Raw genomic sequence first — 9,992 nt, 5'->3', positions numbered from 1 at the left:
CGAGTGCACGTTCTGTATAGTGCAACATCGCAAAGGTGCAATGGACAATCTTTTTAGAACAGTCACCAACGAGGTCGTGTCTTTCCCTTTTCAATTTACCGTCTCTATGGTTAGCACGACTACCATTGGGGTCTGTGGACAGGGAATATATCCACAAATTAGAAGTGTATTAATTGCAAAGCCTTAATGGGCATTTGTAGAAATATCACAAAAATGCATCAGTTACATAATGCTTACAGCGGGTCACCAACTTAGGGAGGCTTCACAGAGCCAATATTTATTAAATTGTTACAGTTAATAAACGATTCCAATTGCAAAGCATGAAAACGTACTGCATGTGTCTTTTCTCCAGAATTGACACACTTTAAGTCCCAAAAGTCTATCATTTTGAAAATGTATTATAGACAGTAGGGGCGATAAGAGCTTTAAGTCCTATTGCTGAAGCAGCTAAACATAAAATGGCAGCATTCTTGTATATCAGAATAATCACATTGGAAACAGAAATCTGGGAAAGCATGGCATTCCATGTCCAGAGTTGTCAGACTCCAAAATGGCCCAAGAAAAGTGGATTACTGCTGCCACTCATTCTTATTTGGCGATGGGCAGCAATCAGCAATTCAAGTCAAACATGATCTTGGTTGTAAGTCTAACTGCTAGAGAAATACTTTCTTTCAGCAGGCATTTGGTAAAAGCTCTTTCCAAATAACACAATTACAGTCACACTGCACTTTTTGAAACTTCAGCTTGGAATAAAGGATAAGTATACATAAATCTCAATGTGCATGCCCCAGAAAAGGCCTGTGTCCTTGATGGATAAAGGCGCACCAGTAAAATTGTGAAACAATATACGATGCTTGGATTTGATCTATACTAACTCCTCCTCATCCAAGACACATCTACACTGTGTTCCAGCTGCACGTCACGCTCTTGAGGTCTTCACACGGGAGATCGCTTTTGCCATTCATCTGCGAGATCCTTCAGAGCTACAATGTCACCAGCTAAGTCTGAAAGTGTGAGGAAAAATCTTCTTGTGCAAGTACTCAACAATGTCCTCATTTTTTCTTAAGACCTCAAATTCATAGAAGGGAATCTAGAAGATACAAAACAAGAAATGTATTAAAATGACAAAGGAGCGTTTTTCTTTAAATAGACAACATATAACCATAATCTATTTCTTGTATTGCGTCTTATGGCGAACAATTAGTAAGGGACGCACATCTTTTATTTCTCTTAGCAACATATTTACTCAGAACTATATAATATGTAGGTTGTAAGTGGCTGAGTTCACGAGCTTTCACTATTCTTGAGGTTGCATCGGCCGCAAACTGAATCCACTCTTTGCTTGTGTCAAGTGAAGTATCGAGCGGGAATAGGGTGGGGGGCTCTTTGTCTCATTTTCACAAAATCGGGCTGCCCATGTTACATGTTGGCGCTGTGAGTTAGTGTAAGAAGTGCATAGACCGTTCGAAAACACAGCGTGGCACCCAAACTAGTGACGTGACTGTAAGATGTGCCAGACTGGGCACTACAATTCCCCTGAGGTCTAGGGGCCAGTGACCTAGACAACGACACCTAATAAATACCTGCCCGGCACAAAGAATCGCATATCCTCGTTGTTCGGAGAAGCCATAATGCAGGGACAGAGACTGCATTTAAGTGAGCACACAATCCCGTTTTGCTTTTGACATCTGAGCCATTTGTGACATTAAATCAATTGACTCAAAGCATATTATTATCAGAACGTTAATCAGAAGTTTTCCGTAGAGCTGTCACTTCATTACCAATACATATCTGGATTTGAGGTGGAGCATCCCCATTCGGCCACAGTGAATAAACAAAGGTCTTGACTTCATACTAGAAACGCGTAATCATTACTGATACCCTCTAGTATTTTATGTATGGTCACATAACACATTCTTCATTAGACTGGGCGTGGGTATAATAGAGCTGTTGACAGCATGCTTGCTCCGATGCTTATCATTTTTACGCTTTATGTTCTATATGCACATTCATGCAATCTGACCTGCATGATGAAAGGAAGCCTGAGAGAATTAATAAAATTAACGACATATAGCTCCAGAAATGCTTATATGTTTCGGTTACTAACGTTTGTCTTCTTTATATATTCCAGCAGATTCCTGACCCAAGACGCCGACATCGAGGATGTACTTTATTAAACATTTTTTGTGAGATACTGTTTGAAGCATTAACATGCACTTTTCAGTTTGCAGTGCGCGCATTTTTCACTTCACATTTGAACGTACAAGTGAAGCAATACACACATAGTTTACTCTTAATTTTAGCTTCAATCTTTGACATTAATGGTTGTCAGTTAACTCCTTCTATTCATATCTACTTGTCAAATGACAGGGGAATGGATATACCTGACATTACAATTCTTCAGATGCAGGTAACTAGGGGTTCACCCAGCAAACCTTAAGGGGCCTGGGCAGGTGTGAGAGGAGGGCTCAGGGTTTCTTGGGAGCTAGAGAGCCAATAAGCAAGCTCAGGCTGCTGGACAGGGGGCTAGGAGCTACTCCTCAATTCAGAATCTCCATGGAGACAGACAGGCTCAATCCAAACTACCTGCTGGGTGGACTTCCTGAAATGTATGGTGTCCCCTAGTGGTACTTTAAGAGGAAGTGGGGTTAAGTATATCCACTGGCGAAGGTCGACATGTTTCTCCCTATTCCACCCTCTAATGAGGTGTCAGTGGCATTCTGCAGGTCTGGGTCACTCTCTGCATAAAATGTGTGGACAAAATAAATATTATACATTCACCTTCATTTTGTGAGTTGCAGCTTCCCTTTATCCAACACTGCAGTGAACGAAGGACCAGGAGGTGGTAAGGAGACAGACTTTGAGCAGTTTATTTCCTGAAAATTATAAAAGCGATTTTCCTCTACCTGCGAGTGCCTCATTTTCACCTGTTTTGTTTGTGGGCTTGATAGTTTAAACTTTACGTTTTACCTGCCCGTGCCTCAATTTAACTGTTGCATTGTGAACTTTGTAGTTCAAAATCTACTGTTTAACCCAGCCATGACTGTCTCAATTTTACTGGTTTGTTTGTAGGCTTTGTAGCTGAAAATTAGCTGTTTTGATCTGCCTGTGACTGCTTGATTTTGCCTCCTAGTTTCTCCCCTAATTAGTGCTCAGACCTGTGTGTAAGCAATCCACCCCTAGCTCCCTTTTATTTTAGTAAGTGAGTGAAACAAGATTACCCCTCCCAACTCCCCCACCATGAACAAGACATACACCAAAGCAGAGCTTGCTCGGAGACTGCAGTAATCTGCTCTAAGAGTTTTAAACTATGCTAGAAAGAGATCGTAGCACTCGTTTTTTGGCTAGGAGGGTGAATTGTTTAGGTGTTGGAAAAGCAGTATCATTAAAGGCCTAGTTTAGGCCCTTACCCACAGAACTCCAGAGTGTGGATTGGGCCCGTCTGTCTCCGAGGAGATTATGAATTGAGGAGCAGCTCCCAGCTCCATGCCCAGCAGCCTGTGCTTGAGGACACATGCACCTTATATAAGCTGCTATTGGACGTTACATCTGTGCACCGATTAGTGGCTGTATCTGGTGTTTCTATTGGGCTTAGGGTTAGTGTTCTGATTGGATGATGTCTAGGTTTCTGACTGGTCCTTGGGTAAGTGATTCTATTGGACATAGGGTTTAGGGCTAGTGCTCCGATTGGTGGATAGGTTTAGGGTTTGTTTGTTTGTTTTTCATAGCTAGGGTTTCTATTGCACCTAAGGCTTAGTTTCTGATTAGTTGTTAGGACCGACGGGCTTGGTCTCCTATTGATCTTAGGGCTAGTGTTCTGATTGGTTAGGGCTAGGGTTCCCACTGGCTGAAGGGGTCACCTGATCATTAGGGCTATTTAAGATCAGGGTTCAGAGCGTTCCATTTTTCCATCCACCAGCACCCTTCTCTTCTTTTTGCCACAATAACACAACCACACAACGCTTACACTATGATGCACCAAACATATTACCTCTTTTAGCAATCCAATCTAAAACAAATACTCCTAAAACTTGTCCATTCCCTTTCGCACACCACATACAGTCTTTTTCCAAAAGACATCACCACCCCCTTTACCTTGCAGCTTCGGCTCGCCAACAATACTTTACATACAAAGTCATCTCAGAAAACAAATACATCATCCCCACCCTTCAGTACCCCTCAAAAATACAACACACACACCAGCACAGCAAAATCTCCCCCACACAACACCTCATAATACTTTCCGTCACAGACTGGAAACCTATACCCTCTCCTATCTTCCTGACTACACAAATAATACACACCATAAATAAACTCCAATGCCAAATTTTCCCTCTTCCCCCACACCTAACACATATACAGCTACACAGCAACTTTCTTTTAACCGCCTCTCATCCATTGGACAATTTAGAACCTTACAACATGACCCACATGCTGCACCCCCACCATTAACTCATACACCTTTCACCCTAAACAGACGCAAACAAAATAAGCAACATGCCACTCTTCACAACTTTGAATCTCAATGTCTACTGCACAACAAGTCTACTCTACAAAAACAACACAGCTCAGCAAATCACTCTCATCCACCTACACACGCAGACCCATCAAAATGCCTTCTTAACCTGCTGAACGAGGAACACGATACCTAACATTTACACTATTGCTATGCTCATTTAGCTAATACCAGCACTGACGACACACCGGCTACAAGCCCACAAAATACTGCTCACTTCTACAAAAATAAGTCACACCATCACCAAAGCACATTCTCTAAACAGCCTACTACTAAATGCTCGATCAGTCTCTAAAAACAAGCATCACATCCATGACCTTCTCACTGACACACAACCTGACTTACTCTTCATAACTGAATCAAGGTTGGGAGATGATATGGCCCTAGTCTTGCATGAAGCCGTTCCTCTAGGCCATCAAACAATCACACTAAATCGTGTTGGCAAAAGAGGAGGTAGGTTAGCTGTTGTGCTCAAGCAGACATTAAGGTTGTGAGGCCCTCTTCACTAGATGCAACACTACACCACATTCCTGCTCCTTTACAGACCTCCACCTAGCAATGCAACATTTCTAGACACTTCTAAAAACGGTTTCAAACCGTATCACACTACTCTCCAACCTATGCATTCTGGGTGACCTAAACGTTTGGTTTGATAAACCCAATAAGCCCCATTCAAAAACAATCATCACTGGCCTAGACGCACTGAACCTACATCAGATCGTCCACAAACCCACACACATCGCTGGACACATCCTGGGTGTCATTTTTGCAAATCCAGAACTAGTTACCTTTCAAACAATTACTCCAGTCACATTGTCAGTCCACCATTTGCTTGCTTTCCAACATAAAAAAAAACACAAAGCAACATACCTAAAACCACCTTACGCGTATCCACCTATCAGCAGTGGAAAAAACTAAATTTTGAACACTTACAAACACAACTAACATCCAGTACGGATCTAGACACAATAAATTCTGTTAACAAACTATGAGTGGCTACAAGAAGATTTTGATATCTTAATACCACTGAGAACGACAAAAGAAAACAGGCACCTTGGAGAAATACAGAGATATCAGAGATAAAAATGAAAATTAGAAAGTTACACAACACACCTTTTTCAAAACAAACATAAATCAGGAAACACTTCACATACAGAAACTTTTAAGGAACCACGGATCAATCCTAGGGGACAAGACAGTCTCTCATCGGGCCTTCCAGTATCACCTTCAATGAAGAATGATCTGATACTCCTCCGCACTACATCTACGGCCCCCATAAACTCACCCAGGCTATGTGTCTGCGTAATCAGCTTGTCTGGCCGGGCGAGATTCCCATGAGCCGCTGACATATTGGTAAATTGCTTAACATCAGGGTGGTGATAATGCCATATATCGCTCAGGCCCATCCCCAGCAGGAAGTCCTGCAACGGGCCCAGATGCAACTCTCTCCATAACATCAAGCATATCATTCAGGTCTCCCCCCCAAACCAGCCTACCCTCTGGGAGCTCTAGAAGCAATGGGCCCAACACAACCAGTGTGGGGGTTTGCAGCGTTGGCGGGACATAAATCGAACAGAGGTTAAGGATTCTCAGCTCCCACTGGCCACTCACCACCACATACCGCCCCGCCGGGTCATTCCAAGTTTTCATTCGATTGAAAGGCAGTGCCTTCCTACACAGTATTCCAGCCCCCTAGACCCAGTGGTGTAACCTGCATGTGCTATCAAACCATACCCAAACCTAATGAGAAATCAACATCCCCAAACTACAACACCCATCCCCCCACCCTCCTACCCTGCTAGATAGGTCCTGCATTCTCCTGCCCTTCCAAACTGCAGAGCGCCTGTTGCCCCAACAATAACATTCACTAACAATAAGAAGGAGTGTGACAGCTCCGCCGCGACGACCTGCAAAGAAATGTACAGAGCCTACACCCCTGTTCTTTCAAACTGTAACCCTCATAGCCCCTTGGTCTCTAATGTCTAGACTAGAGCCACCATCAACATGTCTGTAGGTGTCTCTCTGCACAGGGAACTCCTTTCATGTGACTTTACCTAGCAATTGTCTTTGTTTCTGCGAAGAGCCTTAGGTCAGTCGGTCCTACCTTCAGGATAGCCCTACAACAAAGCAATTTCACCCCAAACAGTGCTTCACACTGTGTCCGGAGGCTTTCCCTCCTGTTGCTTCACCAGTAACTCCTTTGCCGATCTGACCTGGGGCTGTCCCCTGTGAGCACGCTGTGGTCCTTTGCCTTCCTTCCGGCCTGCCACACACCAACACTCCAGCCACTCCAACGGTTCCTCCGGCAACTGGACTACCAAGCTGGAGCTTCGTGGGAAATAGCATCACATATTTAAGTTACATTCCCGGAGCTCTTTCTTCACTGCCTCGAAGCTGCGTAGCTGGCGCTGGACCTGCTGAGTGAAGTCGGGGAAGAAGCGGATCAGAGTATTTTCATAGTGGAGATCTCCCCTTGCCCTTTCAACCTGAATAATCGCATCTCTATGACGATAATTAAAGATTTTAGCGATTATTGTGTGTGGAGGAGCACCAGGTTTGGGCGGGGGCATTGGTGCCCGGTGCGCTGTTTTGACTGAGAAAATCTTGGATAATCTTTTAGGTCGTAGAGTGTTCAGTATAAAGACCCCCAGGAAAAGGTCCACACTGTGGCCCTCCACCCCTTCCGACACACCCAGCACCCTAATGTTATTCTGTCTTGCCCTTCCTCTTGGTCTTCGAGCTTTACCACTAAAGACGCGGCTTGTTGCATTAAGGACTGAACCTGTGTCTCCAGATGATTCGCCGGGGACTGAAGTTGAGCTATTTGGACCTGTGCGGTTGTGACCTTTTTCCTTGAACTTGGGGAGGTTTGCTCTAATCAAGTTGACCTCTATTTTGACTGCATACATTTTAAGCTCCAAGGTGCCCTTCACATCTTTAATTGCTGCCATAATTGCCTCCAACGAGGGTTTCTCACTTGCGCCTCAGTCCAGTGCCCAAATGGCTTTCCGAACCGCATTGATGTCCATCTTGTTCGTTCGGGCACCCAGGGCCACTTGGGCTTCACCATTATAATAGGATCGATCTTCTGGTCTGGGGCCCCCTGGGAACCTCCTCCAGAACTGCTGTGGTGGACTCTGGCTCAGCTTCTCTTACACCACCCGTCTGACGGCTCTCAGAACCCACAACGTCACCACCACAGCCCAGGCCAGGAGCCCACCCGTACCACTGACCACGCCTCTGAGACAGGGCCCTAGCAGGTCTGCCATCCCACCAGTGTTATGGATGTACCAATTAGGCTCACTGTTCAACCAGGTTATCACCACACCATCACTCGTGGCCTCCTCACTACGACAGCTTCCAGGAGTCATATATAGTGTAAAATGTAGAAATCTTCTTCTCAGCTCATGCTCAATCATAGGAACTTCACAACCTCCAAGTTATGTCGCCGCCCCAGGCCTGTTAGCCTGCACCAGATTTCTGGCCTCCTCTAATTCTAGGCCAATCCTTCTCCAGGAGGCCACCTCCTGGTCCTGCTTGATCCAACCATGCCCCCAGCCACAGGAGGTCCTGGGCGCAACAGTTACTGCCATGTCCTTAGGCTCCGACAACAAGCATCTCAAAGGTCTGCTCCAATGCTCTTCGCCGGAGTTCCGGTTGCCTCTAAGCATGGGACTTCCTACCTGCTGCAGGCGCCGCCTTCTCTCTTCGTGGTCGGTCAGCTCCGCTCAGTTATGGAGGCCACCGCCTCAGCCCAGTTCACCGCCGCTGCCTTTGCGCGGTCACTGCGGCCGTCGGTAAGGCCCAGCAGCACCGCTGCTCTCTCTGTATGTCTGGAGCAGGTCCCCGGCTCAGCGGCCATCCGTCCAGTCAACGCTATCTGAAAGGCCCAGACGACTCCGGCAAGGAGGAGCGGTGTCAACAGCACGTCACACACCTCTGAGGGTGCAGCCTCCCGGCCCCCCACACTCTGCGGTACACAGGGGACTACAGATTAAGTTTGGATATTAGGGCGATGTTAGTTTACTGAGCAGAGCTCAGCTAGCTTGCGGTCATCTTCGGCTGAGGCTAAGCCATGACCCCCACCTACAGAAACTTAACAGATTATATAAGTCCGCAATCAAAAAAGCGAATAAAAAAAAACTATTCGGACAGAATTCAAAATGCTAAATGTGCAAATAAAGAATTCTATAAAATTCCCACAGAATTTCATAAAATAAATTGCCTAGAAGGTGCTAATCCAAGGACTCAAGCATTCGCAGACAAACTGGCAAATCATTACACGACCAAAGCAGACACGTTGGACTCCTATTTAAAACAAAGAAAAACCACTAGCAACAACGCTTTTCGAAAACAACAATCCAAGAGTACGCTAACCCAGCATCTCTATTCCTTCCAACAAATTTCACATAATTAATTTATATACCTGGTCAAAGCAAGCAGGCCTGCCAGCAGCTCTTCTGACCCGTGTCCACCACAAACCTTCAAGGCAATTCTTCTAACTACCTCTGGTCCCACACCAGTAAGAAGAATCATCACCAATTTGGTAACTACCGGAAGATTTCCAGGAGATCTCAAAAAGTCATACATATGTCCATTACTAAAGAAAACAAACCTAGACCCACTTAACCCTAACAACTACAGACCAATTTCAAACTGACCTTTCCTGGGTAAACTGATAGAAAGAGCAGCATTCGCCCAGATGCCACGATTCATTGCAGATAAGTCCTTACATTCAGACTTCCAAACAGGATTCCGACCAGGAAGAGGCACAAAATCTGCCATCACTGCCATCTGGGATGGCGTGAAGAACACAGTTGACCGGAACGGGGTTGATGCACTACTTCTCTTGGACCTCTTACCTGCCATTGACATGGTTGACCGTGACACTCTAATATAAAGACTCTACGAAGCCGGCATAGAGGGGACCGCTCGCAACTGAATCACATCCTACCTTCACAACAGCAATGTCATCCATACCCTCGCTTTCTCTTCTAAACCGTACTTCACATTAGCAGGGGTCCCTCAAGTTCCTATCATCTCACCCATGCTTTCCAACATTTACATGAAGTAATTACCGGCACTGATCAATCAATTTCACTTAACATGCTATAACTATGCACAAATACTCCTTAAACTGGAATGCCCCAAATACCTTGGACACCCACACATTTTCAGTTGACTCAGAGCCGTGGATCAAAGGATGACTTGGAGCCATCTCAAACTGTGCTTCAAAAACAGAAATACTCACATGTGGCGATTGGAAAAATTATGACCCACATGCCACTTAGTCTGGTGACCTGGGAATACCGCCTAAAGTATCAAAGGAAGTAAGAAACCTCAGAATTACCATGAACTCCAAGCTATCAATCAATGTCTAAGTGGGCAAACTAACAAGATCACGTTTCGTTACTGTCAAAATGCATATTTCCCAGACCTAGGGTTTCCACGCAAGGTCCAGGCTACTATTTCTCTT

General features: G+C 45.1%; 1 protein-coding gene across 1 annotated transcript in view; it reads right to left on the bottom strand.

Annotated features, from left to right (window-relative positions):
- Positions 1-251: 251 nt before the first annotated feature.
- FASTKD3 (FAST kinase domains 3) overlaps positions 252-9,992 on the bottom strand; it is an 87,935-nt gene continuing 78,194 nt past the window's right edge. Inside the window, exon 7 of the mRNA XM_085606099.1 lies at positions 252-1,090. Within this exon, the coding sequence (XP_085462225.1) occupies positions 992-1,090 (99 nt within the window). The 3' untranslated portion in view covers positions 252-991. The remainder of the gene's footprint in view (positions 1,091-9,992) is intronic.

The sequence above is a fragment of the Triturus cristatus genome, chromosome 5_1, assembly GCF_964204655.1.
Source record: "Triturus cristatus chromosome 5_1, aTriCri1.1, whole genome shotgun sequence".
NCBI classification, from domain to species: Eukaryota; Metazoa; Chordata; class Amphibia; order Caudata; family Salamandridae; genus Triturus; species Triturus cristatus.
The sequence above is the reverse complement of the archived record's forward strand: the minus strand, read 5'-3'. Positions and strand labels throughout refer to the sequence as shown.